Raw genomic sequence first — 15,439 nt, 5'->3', positions numbered from 1 at the left:
GCTACCCCTTCAGCAGGTTCTATGACTTTCCTCGTTCCTTCAATACCTCCTGTGGTATGCATGCCACTCTCACTGTGACCTTGTTGGCAAATAGGAAAAACATTTACTCTGGTGATAAAGTATGATCTAGGGAGATCGACCTTTGACTCCTAAGGCACTACTTCTGATTGAGTATTTATTCCTCATTTTAATTTGGTTTATGACCGAGATGATCAAACTCTGACTCTAATAACTCTAATGTAACTCTAATCTGCACTCTGCCTCTCATGCAGGAGCCAGGAATTGCAAGGGATGCAGCTATTGCTATGCTATGGGTAGACAGAAATTGGACGCTGTTCTGTGGGCATGTCTGAGATTTTTGCCTATGACTGAGGAGGGTCACCAGAAAGCCCTCAGTGAGGTCTTGCAGGGAGATGACCGAGAGGCCAAAGAGTCCTTTCTGCTTATTTTTTAAAAAACGTGATTTTGAGTAGACATTGTGTTTGTGAGGTCAATCTATGAATATTATTACGGGAAATGAGGGTAACTTGAATACATTGGGTCCACTTGAAATTTATTGAGAGTGTAAAAATACTTAAATATAAAATAGTGGTCACATCCTGTCAAGCGACATGACTGCAAAGCTGGGTCAGAAGAACACTGGGAGTTGTATGTGAAGATGTAGCCCACATTATAACATTGAATAAGACAGAGGTTGACTTAAAGTGTTTGTGTGATTTAGACGGATGTGTCTTTATTCTTCTGAATGATCATCATCCTTTGTTTCAATCAAAATATTTTAGTTGAGTAAAAACAGTTAAATTGCTAGCCACTACACAAAGTTTTTTACATTGTGCACTTCATTTTTGCACATTTTTTCCTAATCAATGCATACTTTACAGTACAAAATCTTTTGACTTTATGTAAACATTAAACATTCAACAATTTATCTGAAATGACTATGGACAAGAAAATCTAATCATGAAGTGCTATTCCATCCATAACTTGCAATGCAGTCTAGGGAAGAATGAAGGAAGTCTTTTCCTAAGCCACTGATTTCCAGTTCTGGTCCTGGAACACACCATGCCCTGCACATTTGAGTCCTTTTCCCTGTTCTATCTCACCTATTCCAACTGATTTGTGGAAAGTAAAATGTGCCGGGCTGGGAGTATCACAGGAGCAGGGATGTTCTGACATGTTTTGAAGTATTCATATAAAATTCTCTCCAAATATGATAATGATTATTTATGTCAGTGTAGCATTTTCCAGTTAAGACGTTCCTGGTATCATTTGTGGTAGGTGTTTCTGATAAAAAGGTCTATGATTGCAGGTACAAGGTAGGTGGACCTAATAAAGCACAAATACATCCCAGTATCAAACTTAGGATAGAATTAACATACTCAGATATACCCGTCTAAATTACACCTAGCCTTTACAAAGCATGTAAATGTTATAATAAATGTATTATAAGCATTTTATTTTAACTTTTTGAGAAGCTATATATTATAGTGAGATCTGTTTAAATTAAGTGGGCCGGAGTGAACAAGTGTGCCGAAAAAAATGGCTTATGCTGCACAAATACAATTGCTTTTGTTTTGGCAATTATTGTGCTCATATTTTAAATTTTATTCATATGCAACTGCTTAACACATTTTAACCTCTATTTAATAAGAGATGAGAAGTTTAATATTTCACAATATGCTCTTTGGAACATATAGTACATTGAAATAGAAACAATACATCAATGCAATGGGAGAACACGCACGAAAATAAAGAAATACTGTTAAAAGATACTGTTACTGTGTAAGATTACTGTTAAAGATTACAGAGCCAAAATTACATATTTTCTCCTTTAACAAGTACCCTGAAATGCAGTTCGAGACTCAAACTCCCATAATGCACTGTTATTATTATTGGCTCGGCTGAAAATGGCCGCGATGTCAAGCGCCTCTGGAGGTTGTGCGCTTGGAAGACGTCTAGCTAAACTTACAGCGGCTTCTTCTGGCTCGATCAGAGTCAAATCACAAGGAGAACCGCTGTACGTGCTGTCTCTTGAGCGTTACGGAAGAGACCCAGATTTTGTTTTACATTTTCCAGACAGTATTTCCATGTCAGACAGTCTGTTTGACGCTACCATCACCGACGGCGACTGCAAAATACGCGTTTCTTTGGACCCCAGCTTGAACAGACTTATTTACAGGAATAGACTTCGTTGTGGCGGCGTTGTGCGAAATGTGATCTTCTCGGCTGGGGACTCCGGCGAAGGAGACTGTCGAACATTGAATATCTGTAGCCTTGACGTGGATAATCTGTCGAGCTGCGATGCAGCTCTCTGCGCACTCTCTTCGGTGAATGTTGTGTCCCTGCCTTGGATGGGGTCCGAGCCGAGCCTCCTCCCGCTGCGAGCGCGGAGACGTACATATCTCCCGCTGTGGAATAATCACGATTTTACGGGGGAATTGTGGCGAGAGACACCACCAACCTCTGAAGCTGGCGAAGATGAGTCTGAAGAAGAGGTAGTGGAAGGTAGGTAGGTTCGCTATGCCTCAGCGAAACCTGCTGGGAAACTGCGCATTAATATCAAAACACACTAAAACATTTAAACAGTGACCAGCTCTCTTGTGTTGCAATTAGTTTTTTACCCTGTGCTGCTATTGTTTAACAGTGTATTTCTGTTCATGCTGACAAATGATGTTCTTTTAACAGACGGACAACCAGTAGTGTCACTAGCAGAGCTTCGTCGGCGTTTTCTGAGCGGCTCACGGCGCCCGAGAGGTGCTCTGTGCGTGCGGATTTTTCACAAGTCCAGACTGATGTATTATGGAAAAGCAGAACAGAGTTGTGAATGTCCATATAAGGTCAGGGATCCTGTCTATGACGATGGCGTGAAAGCTACCTGCAGTCGACATATAGAATTCACTGTTCCTTGCCCACCCCCCCATCTCTGTCACAGGCAGAGCTACAGGTTGGGGATGGCTCCATGAGTGTGTGTGTGGTGCTGTGGAACACTGTTTGTTTGGACTGGTACCGTTGCCTGCAGCCTGGTCAGGTTTTGAGGCTGAGCCGGTACCGGGTGAAAGAGAGCTACAGTAGCCGCAGTGGACAGGACTCGGAGCTGAATATCGGTACAAAGAAACATCACAAGCAGCTCCACTTCCATTGCAACTCTATTAAAAACATTTCCCATGCATCCTCACTCCCAACATACTTGTCACAAGTGGAAAAAGCTTCTCTGAGTCTTGTTCAGTAGCTTGTGTTTTTCAGTACGTCATTGGAACTGCTTTGTCTCTTCCTCTCCCTCTGCCTGTCACTCAGAGATCAGTCTAAACTCCAGAAATCCCACCGCTAAAGTCGGCATCGTTCCGCCGCAACAAGTGTCTCCGGATTGGAGTTTACCAGACCTGCCACACAACTTCCTCTCCAGGTATGCACCTACCTCATAAAGAGTGGAGCTTCTCTTTGCATGGCTCTTGGGTGCAGGTTCTCTGGCTCTTACACTATGTTATGTATCTTTGATCCCTCATCTTGAGCAAAAGTCTCCTTGACTGGCATGTTATGATCTTAAGACTGTTCCATTTTACACCGTTAAATATTGTTGGAGGTTTTTGCGCCCTATGTTCCAGCATTCCAGAATTGTCTTTGTAACTCTCCTAGTTTCCCCATGTTGCTTTTTCTTACCACTTTTATAAGTGACACATATAATGTGACTGACCTTAAGAGCTCCCTGCATACTTATGTTTTAGTAATGAGAAAGCTAAAGTCCTTTTTATGTGACTTTTTTTCCCCTCACCATTTTGTTAACTGTTTTGCATTCAATTACCCTCCAGGCAGGAGCTACTAAACTGTCCTCTTAGTAACATCTGTGATGTCATTGGTGTGGTTATCTTTGTGGGTAGACAAGAGCGTATCAGGAGTAAAGGTAAGACACATATGCAGCAAACACACTCATGCCGCAGCCGAGTGTGAATATGCAAGACTATCTTGTATCTTGTGACTCTGATCTTGTCTTGTGGTAGCACATTTTATGAGCAGCTCTTAAGCCCTTCACTTTCTTCAAGATGGGCGGAGGTCAGAAATCGAAGAGTACAGATGGCTCCAGTTGCAGGATGGGACTTCAGACCAGCCAATTGTAATCAAGCTTTTTTCTACATCACAGCCGGATATACAGAGTCAAATCCAACCAAGTAATTTCTCTTATTCTGTGGTGTACTATATTTATTCTTGTACCATGGCTACACAGAATTGCAATGTAATAATAATCGTTCTATTCTTATCTTTCTCAGTGTCACTGGTTGTTTGTACGAGGCTCAAGCTTATAAGAAATACAGTAGGCAGTGCTACAGCTTTTGAGTATCTGACCAACACACCACTTACTCAGGTGTATTGCACAGGTAACACAAACACACACACTTACCTACCTGGCTCTACACGCTTGGTAAATGATGCATAGCTAAGCTGTGACTGGCTGATGGTATGCAGGTACTGGGTCTCGCACTGTGATGCCATACAGAGGGCTCCGCCCAGTTCGACAGTTCTTGCAGTGGCTGAAGCAGGTGGACGAGGCCAGCGTGCTAGACAGGGCTGTGATTGGTGGACACTTCAGCTACCCACCCCTTCCTGTTTCCATGCAGAGCTTCATGGACAGCAGGCAAGGTAAAGAAAGAGAACACAATAATCCCTGCAGCAACATGGCCACACTTCGCTATGGCTGACAGGCTTTTGAGTCTAATAGTACGTGCAAGGCATACACTCTCTAATTTACAGTTTATACTGTTGCAGATCCCATTATGCCAGAGCCAGCTAAATTGTACAGTCATTGATTACCTGGCTTAGGAGGGTTGAGATTTGAATTGGGTAAGAAATAGTAGACTGGTTTTCAGTTCTTGACAAACATTCAGCACTCCATGTTGGATCATTTTATGGGGGTAGATACAACAATGATACTTGTTGAGATGGAGTAACAGACTTAGAGAAACAAAGAAACCTGCCCATAAGTTTGATCTGTTTGCTGTTATGTTCCTCGGTCATTTTTATGTTTCGATTTATCTGAGAGAGAAACATGAAAGGTGTGTGTGTTCAGGGGAAGCTGGTCTGATCAGTGGTGGTGAAATGAAGCTGCAGTGTGGTAGGATGCATTACAGAGAGAGGCGACGCTTCGCCGTTCAGTGCACGATCACTGCAGCCTGCTACCACAGCAGAGAGGTGTATATACACACACAAACACACACACCCATTCCTAATGGCACCTAAGTATTGCTATCAGTTTTGTAACGGGCTCTTTCTGATTCCTCCAGGGCCCTGAGAGGGTGCGGTATTCAGACCCACCGTCTGCTCAACTCAGCCCCAGAGTGGCAAGACAGAGAGAGGGGTGCGTGTGCAGGATGCTGCCATGTCTGGCATTCAGTATTCATTGCAAGTGTGCATGTGGGTGATTGCTGTTTGGTTGGCACTGCAGGCCAGAACCTTTCAGAACTCCAGCCAAGAGGAAGCTGCTCTTCCCCACTGGCACGCCCAACAGCAGCTGCAGGAAGAGGTAGTGTGTGCACATATATAGACAGAGAGAGACTTGTGGTCCATGCTTACCGCTGTACTGCCGACCCAGCATGCATCAGCTTGTGTTCCATTTTGTCAGGCTAGCTCCGCCTCCTCAGCAGGCATCAACAGGGGAGGACCCCGAGAATGGTGAGAATGTGACTTCAGGCACACTAAGTATCAGTGACCTTGATCTGGAGCTTGATGTGCAGCATTTAAGAAAGTGTCATGAATGTAATTGATATGAAAGCAAAATTTGTAGTGTAAGATCAAGTGCAGTTATTGGAGATATTTTCTAGGAGGTTATCTGTGCTGTCTCATTCCTTTCTCTAGAGTTCTCTTTGTTTGACGGAGCTATGGAATTTTTGATTGGAGAGGAGGAGGAGGAGGAGGAGGATGAAGATGAGGAAGAAGAAGAAGAGTTCTCCACTCCACCCACTAGCCCCATGTCGTCCCGCCTTGGTTTAACTCATATTGCTATGGAGACGTTGCCAAGGAGCTTTTGTTATGAACGACGGCATGTCCAGGCTACTGCCGTGGGAATGCAGACCAACAGTTTCCAGAAACTCCTCCCACACAGAGAGCTGGAGTCTTTCACCCCCGCCCCCTGCTACACTGGCTACTTCACATTAACAATGAGAGGTGTGTACGGAATTTCAGAACATTGTCATTCTATCCCACATACACATTAGCACAAATATATTGCCAGGTAACTGTCTGGACCTAATGTGTGTGGGTCTGGCAGTGGGAGCTCAGTGGTTAAGGTACTTGACTTGTAATTGGACGGTTGCTGGTTCAAGCTCTACCACTGCCAAGCCCCACTGTTGGGCCCCTGAGTAAGGCGCTTAACCCTCAATTTCTCAAGTTGTACTCAGTCATAATCGTAAGTCACGTTGGATAAAAGTGTCAGCTAAATGCCATAAATGTAAATGTGTGTGTAGTACTGTCAGATGGACTTATGCTGGATGTCCTCTTCATCCCTGCCACTCCTGGCAACCTCCACTGGATGCCCCTCCCCCTTACACATGACAACACCTGGGCTTCTGTACTGTCACATGGTGGCTTCTCTCCACATGCCCCACCCCCAAGCCCAGGTAACATGATTCATTACGATGATGGTGGTCAAGTTGGTCATTCATTACGATGAGCGTGGTACTTCAGTTATCACCTCTATTTTTTCACCCACAGCTGACTTGATTGCCACAGCAACACAACTGACAAATAAGAGACTAGTATGTGTGCTTGAGGCGTGTGCACTGGGTGAAGACAAAGTGGAACTCGTCCTAAACCGTGCCTTTCCTCTGCGAAGCTGACTGTCCTTTAGAACAAAGTAGACGTCCCTTTTCCAGCCTAAGTCTTCTGGGGAGAAGGCCAACATTCCGTTTTCATGTATAATATTCTTGGTCATAACTGGATATAAATAGTAGAAATGGTCAAATTTTATTATTGAAATTCAGATATGTTTTACAGTCTTAATGTTTTCAAAATGAAATACATTATTAATATAATAATTAAGTGTTAATAATCTTGTTCTTGCACACTTTTTTTCTCTCTCTCACTCACACACACACACAGAGAAATGACCAGTACCCTGATCAATTATTTTAAAACACCTAATGGAAGCAATTTCAGCTTGGACAAATGTAAATACCTTTTTTTTTTTATTGTTAATAACTAATTTCATATTATTTATATCTTATTTTGTAAGGTAAGTATGACTTCATAGTAACTTGTGTAATTTTGGATTTCTTCATTCTGACTGTTTAGTATCTTATGACACAAACCCTTTGAAATAAATGTGTTTGTACACTCAGAGGTCCAGGACTTTATCATTTTCATAAACAATGTTTCCTTTGATGATGACAAATCTGATAAGCTCCTGATGGCTTCCAAATTGGTAGATAAGATGCTCCCATCTGTCAGAAGCACAAAACAATGAGTCAGATTTGTTCTCTAAACCCTGCTCCTAGTTTCTCTCCAAATACAAATTGCCATTCCATCAGTTTATAATCATAACAACACTTTAAATGGCCTAATACAAGACCATGTACCTAACATTTGAATCTAACTTTTTGTGTTTGTGTGTACCGTGGGGCGTTGATGATAAGTAGATCTCCTTGTTTCGTGGGTTCCAGTGATCCGTGTGAGTGTGAGCGTTTAAGAGCATAGGCTGCGTTTATAGTGGCGGCAGCCAGAGCTTCAGGCATCGACATTTGTAGTGTTACACAGGCCAGGTGCATTACCAAGGGCTAGCAAAAAAAAAAAAGTGTTAACAACCCTAAGAAATGCATTATTTCACTGCATACCGTGAATGTTTCTGTACACATATGCTAGTTACCATTGAACAGCAGTAAGCATTAGGGTTGAAGTCACTGCCCAGAGATACTATAACTCCAGCATCCAGCATATCTCTGGCACGAGGACAGGGAAGCCTTTGTTGACAATACAAAGAATTTTTCATTACCACTATACTGCTGTGGGTCATGCATGGTACATAACTTAATGCTTTGTTAAAATATTTATAGCATTTTTACTTTGAACATCTACCTGAGAATATAGGCAGTGGTAGGCAGAAGGACAGCTGATGTCTTGGTTGTTGCCATGGCAGCAATGCCCTCGTCTGTCACTTCCTCCAGGTGACTTATTGCTAAAGCACCAAGCTGTGCCCCAAGCTGACATCAAGATTAACAGAAAGAAATTAACACATTCTGTGCATTAGTTATGTTTGTGTAGGCTTGCATATACTTTGAGATCTGAGTATGTGAATATAGAGTGAATTTAGAAAGTAGTCAGACCACTTATTGAACACTTTGGGTTGTAGATTTGATTTTGAATTGATATAATTGCTATTTTGCCCATCAATCTACACTTAACCACCCATATTAATAACGTGAAAACATTAGAGTTTTAGACAATTAAAAATCAAAAACTGAAATCTCTTATTGCCTTATATAATAATATTCAGACCCTTTTCTGTGGCACTCCACACTGTGGTCCGGTGCATCCTGTTCACTTTAATTATCCATGAGTCCATTTGTTGCATTTATGATTGGTTTGACAGTTTGCAAAGGACACACCAGGTTTTGTACAGACCCACAATTTACATGGCATTGTCAGCATTGTCTGGCGAAATTGGGCATCTAGACAAGAAGGGTATTGGTCAGGGTGGGAAAAAAGAGCCCAGTGATACTGTAAAAGAGCTCCGAAGGTCCAGTGCAGAGATGGGACAACCTACTGGACAGACAACCATCTCTTCAGCACTCCATAAATCAGCACATCGCCTGACTAATACCATATCTTCAGTAAATTGTTGTGGTAGCTTCACGCTGTGGGTGTGCGCACATGCTTGCCATCAAGTCTGACAATGCTTGAGAGGATGTGTCAAGAATAAGATATACTGAACAAAGCTAATTGTGCAAAGCTTAATGTATCCAAGAGGACTTGCAGCTGTAATTGCTGCTATGTATTGAATAAAGGGCATGAATAATTTCTGTTTTTGATTTTTAATTAATTTTGACAACACTTTGACTTCGTCATGTATGGTGAATGAGTATAAGAATAGGGGGGAATACCTGTAGACTGATGAGTAAAAAGGACAATTTTATCCATTGAAAATCAAATCCACACAAAGTGTGCAAGTAAAGGGGTCTGAATACTTTCTGAATCCACTGCATGTACAGTTATGTGCGAAATAATAGCAGTGTGTTTAAAACAACTGAGAAAAAGCTCAATCCTCATAATAGCATTTATTTCCATATAGACAAAGGCACTGGGAGCACTGCACGTTCAATTCCAAATGAAAACATGAACAAAATATCAATTTTTAAACTTAAAATGAAGAAAAAAAGAATAATGGGCAGTGTCATTTTCATTTACAAACTCAAATATTTACAGCATAAACTGAAAGATGTTTACAGATTTAGCTTTTTTGTTGATCACTGAACTAATATTTAATTATATAACCTTTATTTCTGATAACTGCTTTGCATCTGTGTGGCAACTAACATCTGACACCTGCGAACAGATATTCCAGCCAAAGTTAACTGAACTACATTCCACAGTTCTTCTGCATTCTTGGGTTTTGCATCAAAAACAGCATTTCTGAGGTCACTCCACAAATTCTCAATCAGATTGAGGTCTGGGGTTTGGGCTGGCCACTTCATAACATCAATCTTGTTGGTCTGGAACCAGGATGTTGCCCTGTCCATAGAATGTTGCACCACTTCTCTTTAGGCCAGTCAATGTGTTCTTTGGCAAACTGTAACCTTTTCAACATGTCTTTTTTTCAGCAATGGTACTTTACGAGGGTTTCTTGCAAATAGTTTGGCTTCATGTAGGTGTCTTCTGATTGTTGCAGTACTCACAGGTAACTGAAGATGATCTTTGATTTCCCTGGAGCTGATCATTGGATGTTTCTTTGCCATTCTTGTTATTCTATGATCTACGTGGAGGTTAGTGTTTCTTTTCCTACTACGTGTTTTGGGTTTTGTTTGCCATTTTAAAGTATTTGAGATCATTTCAGCTTAACAGCCAATTATTTTCTGCACTTCTTTATATGTTTTCCCCTCTCTAATCAACTTCTTGATCAAAGTTCTTTCTCCTTCGGTACAATGCAAGGGCTAAAACCAGCAGGTACAACATTTGCTGCCCTCCTTCTTTAAATAAGGGCCATAATTGACACCTGTTTCTTCATAGAATTAATGACCTCACTAATTGAACTCCACACTGCTATTAATCTGAACACACTTCTTTCATTAAATGAGTCCAGGACACCTAATTAGCAGCGTGCATGTCATGACTGTTGATTCTGTTGGTTGCCCACGACTCGGCTACACCTAGTCATAAATGTTTTCCCATGTTGTATTATCTTTTCTGCCAAAATCAGTAATTAAATACATTAGTGATGTATGACTGCTATTATTTTGCACATAACTGTATGCATGCATACACACCTGTGCAGAGTTCATTGGATGAAGTTCATCTCCATGGAAGTTGATGTTGAGGCCCATGTCTTTACCAGCCTGTAGAATTCGGCGGGTGGCACTCAGGTCAAAAACGCCTCTCTCACAGAACACGTCAATGTTGTCCACGTTAAGGTTTCCTGCAGCGATTTGCTTTTGTATTGCAGGCAACTGGACTGACAGAACATCTTCAGTTGCTTCCTCCATAGTCTTACCTCTGGACATGAACACAAGTGAAGAACACACTTGTGTGTAAGAGAAAGCACACTGAGAGTGAGTGCACAGGTGAGTGTGCCCTTTAACATCAGTTCTAAAACCCATCTGGGAGCACCCTACAGCCAGAGCATTTTATAACAGCTCCTAATCCACCCGAGCCAAGTATCCTACAGCTGTAGGATGCTGATTACTGGCTGAGGTGTGTTAGCAAGTGTAACATGGCAAAAACGTGTTTCGGTGAGGCTGGAGCTACATTATGAAGACACACTAGCAATGATTATACATTTGAAAATTTTACTTAAGCAAGAGACTGTACATATGCGAGAAATAGAAAGGACAAGTGTGTGGGGTATTTTGTTTTACCTGGGCACAGCATGCGCCCCACAGTATGTGGAGGATATCCCAATGGGCATGTTTCTCCGAGCAGCCTCTATAACACTCAGCATTTTTAGCTCTGTGTGGAGCTCCAGGCCGTAGCCGCTCTTACACTCTGCTAGCGTAGTTCCAGCCCTCAGCATGCGCTCCAGACGGCCCCTCAGCCCCTCCAGTAGAGACTCCGGGGACGCGGCACACGTGTGGCTTACTGTGAAGTGAATGCCGCCGCCGGCCTCATGCACCTGCATGTACGTGGCTCCGGCTAGCTACACACACATACACACACACAAAGAGTTATTATTTACATCCTGAATCACATACATGACAAATTCACCACGAATCTCAAGCTTACTGAAGTATTTAATATCTTCAAAAACAAATGTTATTTGTGACAGAGAAACATTTAATCAAATAATAGAAAAAACAGTTAATTTGGGAAAACCGAATAATTTGGCAGGGAGAAACGTAAGTGATTAAAGATCGTTTTACTCTACCTTCATTGCAAACTCATGTACTCTGTCCCCAGCCCAAACCGGATGAGTGTGTGCATCAACCAGGCCTAGAAGAGAGCATGCTGTAAAGTTAACAAAGGGGCTTTTGGGTAGGATAGTTTGAAGATTTGCTCTGAGAAAGTTAGTGGCTGCAGGATGTATACTTAACCAGGAAGAACACACATGCCCGTAGCATCCAGAACTTTATCAAACACAGCTGCCCTGAACTGTGCTTCAATGGACTCTGCATTCCCCACAGCTTTTATTAGTCCATCACTGCATAAATAGTTTAACAATTATAAATCAATGCATTTGTATAACAAAGGTATTTTCATAACTTCACCATCATATTCATTTTGTTACTTATTCAGTAGTGTTTGAACAACCAGAAATGAATGCACACACACACCTAATAATCATATAAAAACATTACTTACTGTCCAATTATCACACTTCCATTCTCAATCACTGCCAAATTCTGCATCCCATCTTTGGTCAGATACCTCTCACCATTTTTACACACTAAAACCACTTGTTTTGCATTCTTCACCAAAAGCTTAAAGTTGCTGGACATTTTCTGCCAGTTTGCCCTTTGGAGCACACTCACTTTTAGAACGCTGAACTCACAGTTGAAAATGCAGGTAAATATTAGCAAAGCCCAAAATGAAGCGAGCTTCGGGGCAAAGGTTTCCTAAGGGGAGGGGCATACAGGTCATTTATAAGTGGAGAGTGTCAGGGGGTGGGAGTGCATCCCATTTCAAAAATGTAAACCAATCACCAGTGTGGACCTAGTGTGAGAACGCTAAGGTAAACAAAAAGGTTTACATGTTTGAATCCGAAATGTAAAAGTAGTAACAAACCGATTGTACATTAGGTAGATTGCGTACCACTGCCCCTTTCCACCCAGTTGTCATCGCTGAACTGGTCAGAAAGTGAGCAACAACAACAACAACAACAACAACAACAACAACAAAATCACCCACAATCTCCCACTGCCACAGGATTTCTCATGTCAGCCGTGTCAAAGGGACAACTATAAAGACAGACCGATCGTGAGGATCTTTAATCGTGATGATTTCCCGGGGACAAACTAGAATTTCTACTTGAAATAAACATGGAACAAATTTGTATAAATTCGTCTACCATTGAGTGTCAGCTTCTAGAAAACATTTTATAACTGTACATTAGAGCATGCAAAGATTAGCTAGTGTTTTATCCGCCACATCACGTCATAGTGAATACCCTACTGTTCCTTCAAATAGAGTTTATAGTACAGTGTGTATATATATATATATATATATATATATATATATATATATATATATATATATATAAAAATAATTACACACACACACACACACGTGGAGAGACAGTAGGAACACTGTGTGCTGTTACCTGTGTAAAGATGTTCTGTGGAGTATGTGTATTTGTGTGTGTGTGTTGTGTGGAGCTGTTGTGGGGTGCAAGGAGAATTTAAGAGAAATCTGAAGGATTACACATCACATTGTATTCCTATAACCTGTGACCTATAACCAAAATCTGGATTCAAAAGAGTGTAGTGGCAGTTATCAGTCTCAAATTAATTAAAAAAACAAGCAAAATACAAAATGCATAATTTATTTGCACCATTGTCATCCAATATGCTTTACAATGTAAAAAATAATCCAACACATGAATTCCTCAAAAAAGGAAACACAACCCCATACAACTGAAAAACTAAATCACACATGTTTAATATTCACTCCATAACTACACCATTTTTCATTATTCTCTCATCTCTCCATCCTCTTCCTCTTCTTCTACTCCTCGTATATACAAAACATTGTTACACCTGGAAAACAGACAAGTAAACAGTAATTTTAATGAATATAGCTTTTGGAAAAGTCAAAAATAAATGATTTGTTGTGTAAGCATAGAATGGCAAAAACCAAGGGATGAATATACTTTGCCTTAATTACAAACTATCCAGCAAGACACGCATACCAACAACTACAGCATTAAGTACAATGTAAATACACTCTCCACACACTTTAGTAACACCTTGTAGCTGTACAGGTTAATAGCAGTTATTGTTAGCCATCCTCTAGCCTTTCTAGACATGGAAATGTAAAGATCCCTGGAACATTCAGGGTCTGATAAGCTCAACATCCTAACCATATAACCATGGTGAGAATAGTCTATCACACAATATACAGTCAGCAATGTTCCAGAGTTCAAAAATGTACCAGCGATCAAGAGGGTAGCTCACCAAGTTTGGAATTTGCAGATGGGCTTGTAGTTTGTAGCCCATCTTCAGGTAGCTGGTAAGTGCACATCAAACCCAGTTTATGACACAATGCTGTAATGCATTGTGCCAGAGGCTTCCAGTTTGGTGGGTATGTGATCAAGGTGACATGGCAGAATACAGCCCAAAATGTAAGTCTACATGCTGGGCAGGCATCTGTGTGGTGCAACATTTGAATGTACTCTTACCTGATCAGCACTTCCCCAAGGTGACCCGCCAAAGCTCCGTCAACATATTCCTCTGTGTTGGCCAGCTGGGCATGGCGCGCAAGAGAGGGAAAGAGCAAGTTAGGATTCATGGATCTGATGCCTCTTTGGTTTCATAATCTAAGTAAAAGGTGGCATGCACTTTGTTAGGAAAAAAAAAAAAGCTGCTGTGTATTTTAAAGCCTTTTTGTTCATTTTATAGTGTATGTAAATTTATTTAGCGATTACTGCACATGCTGGGGCATCAGTTTATCTGTACATTTACTAAAACAGGTGAAGAGAGCAATATTTGTGGTTTGCACCACTTTTTGGAATATTCACACAGATGGTAGCATATCAGTAAATGGCAGTAAACAGTATAACAACAACAACAACAACAACAATAATAATAATAACCAAATCATAACAGTAGGCCCATACAAGTTTCTGCTAATATTTGATATGTTGATTATGACAACATGCCAATAATTTGTGGTACTAAAATACTAGACTACTCAGGGGGTACTGCGTTTGCTGCATATAAAAACTTAAGTAATTTGTCATTATAACAATTTTTAGATGCAGCACTAATGGCAATAGCTACTCATCTCCTATTTATCTCCTATTTAATCATTTATTTCTCAGACATGGCTGAGGAATAAATGATTAAATAGTATAAGTTCAGAGAAAGAAATAGCTAGCTAGCGTTATCATTACAATACCTGCATGTTCATGTAGCCATCCACCGAAACCAAGTAACCCTTGTATTCCATACCCCATTTCAGCTTCACCATCACAGGTTTTCCTGTCAGACCGTTCAAGAACGGCTTTGGATTCAGTGGCAAACTCTGAAAAAAGACATTGGGTGTTTTAGCAGAAGGGTAGCTAACCTTTACGTTACCACCAACGTGAGTGCCAACTAGTTACTCACCTAACAACTGTTACATTTAGCGGTTATAGATTTCAGAAATCTAACTGGAACTAAGCCAACAAAAATGAGCAAGAGTCGATATACTTGTTAAATACAGAAAACGCAGGAGTTAAATCATATAATTTAATGTCTCGTGTGATTAGTACGAAATCAGTTGACGGTCAGCAACGACAATCTTACGTTTGTTAGCTAATTAGCCATAAAGCTAAAGAGCTAACCGACCTGTCGACATACTAATGAATGAAAACTTCTTCACATCCGCCTAATGAATCAAGCCGCGCATTGAGAAAAAAAGGGTTTAATCCAAACTCACCATGCCTGAGAAGCAAAAAGAGTTTTCAAAACCGATACAAAATTGCTTACTGGAAAAAACATATATTTCTGAAGCACACTCGCACGCCTTGCCGCCAGGAAAAGGAAGGACAACGAGTGACCTTGAACCTCAACTCGTGGAGAGAGTCCAGGACAGCAGCCTCTGCTGTCCT

General features: G+C 41.1%; 3 protein-coding genes across 4 annotated transcripts; 1 reads left to right on the top strand and 2 right to left on the bottom strand.

Annotated features, from left to right (window-relative positions):
• Positions 1–1,664: 1,664 nt before the first annotated feature.
• On the top strand, positions 1,665–7,324 carry si:ch73-71d17.2 (RPA-related protein RADX). 2 transcript variants are annotated; one of them, XM_027021799.2, is made up of 15 exons: positions 1,665–2,505; positions 2,686–2,837; positions 2,933–3,104; positions 3,295–3,403; positions 3,807–3,898; positions 4,038–4,163; positions 4,263–4,370; positions 4,459–4,632; positions 5,060–5,181; positions 5,274–5,347; positions 5,435–5,512; positions 5,612–5,661; positions 5,845–6,153; positions 6,601–6,605; positions 6,700–6,793. In XM_027021799.2, exons 1-15 carry the CDS (start codon positions 1,908–1,910, stop codon positions 6,706–6,708), a joined length of 2,178 nt encoding a protein of 725 aa, XP_026877600.2. In that variant the 5' UTR covers positions 1,665–1,907; the 3' UTR covers positions 6,709–6,793. The 2 variants fall into 2 exon arrangements, with proteins under 2 accessions (XP_026877600.2, XP_026877599.2); XM_027021798.2 differs by having other exon boundaries at positions 1,668–2,505; positions 6,453–6,605; positions 6,700–7,324.
• amdhd1 (amidohydrolase domain containing 1) lies at positions 7,028–12,175 on the bottom strand. The gene is made up of 9 exons (XM_027021800.2): positions 11,992–12,175; positions 11,724–11,830; positions 11,558–11,622; positions 11,052–11,329; positions 10,464–10,689; positions 8,059–8,183; positions 7,850–7,943; positions 7,600–7,760; positions 7,028–7,427 (listed from the first exon to the last, which is right to left on the bottom strand). Exons 1-9 carry the CDS (start codon positions 12,126–12,128, stop codon positions 7,322–7,324), a joined length of 1,299 nt encoding a protein of 432 aa, XP_026877601.2. The 5' UTR covers positions 12,129–12,175; the 3' UTR covers positions 7,028–7,321.
• Positions 12,176–13,155: 980 nt separating this feature from the next.
• On the bottom strand, positions 13,156–15,389 carry snrpf (small nuclear ribonucleoprotein polypeptide F). Its single transcript, XM_027021790.2, has 4 exons — positions 15,268–15,389; positions 14,746–14,871; positions 14,027–14,091; positions 13,156–13,385 (listed from the first exon to the last, which is right to left on the bottom strand). The coding sequence occupies exons 1-4, from the start codon at positions 15,268–15,270 to the stop codon at positions 13,319–13,321; spliced, it is 261 nt and encodes an 86-aa protein (XP_026877591.1). The 5' UTR covers positions 15,271–15,389; the 3' UTR covers positions 13,156–13,318.
• Between the last annotated feature and the right edge of the window lie 50 nt (positions 15,390–15,439).

The sequence above is a fragment of the Electrophorus electricus genome, chromosome 19, assembly GCF_013358815.1.
Source record: "Electrophorus electricus isolate fEleEle1 chromosome 19, fEleEle1.pri, whole genome shotgun sequence".
NCBI classification, from domain to species: Eukaryota; Metazoa; Chordata; class Actinopteri; order Gymnotiformes; family Gymnotidae; genus Electrophorus; species Electrophorus electricus.
Note: the sequence above shows the minus strand (reverse complement) of the source record. Positions and strands in the feature narration are given on the sequence as shown.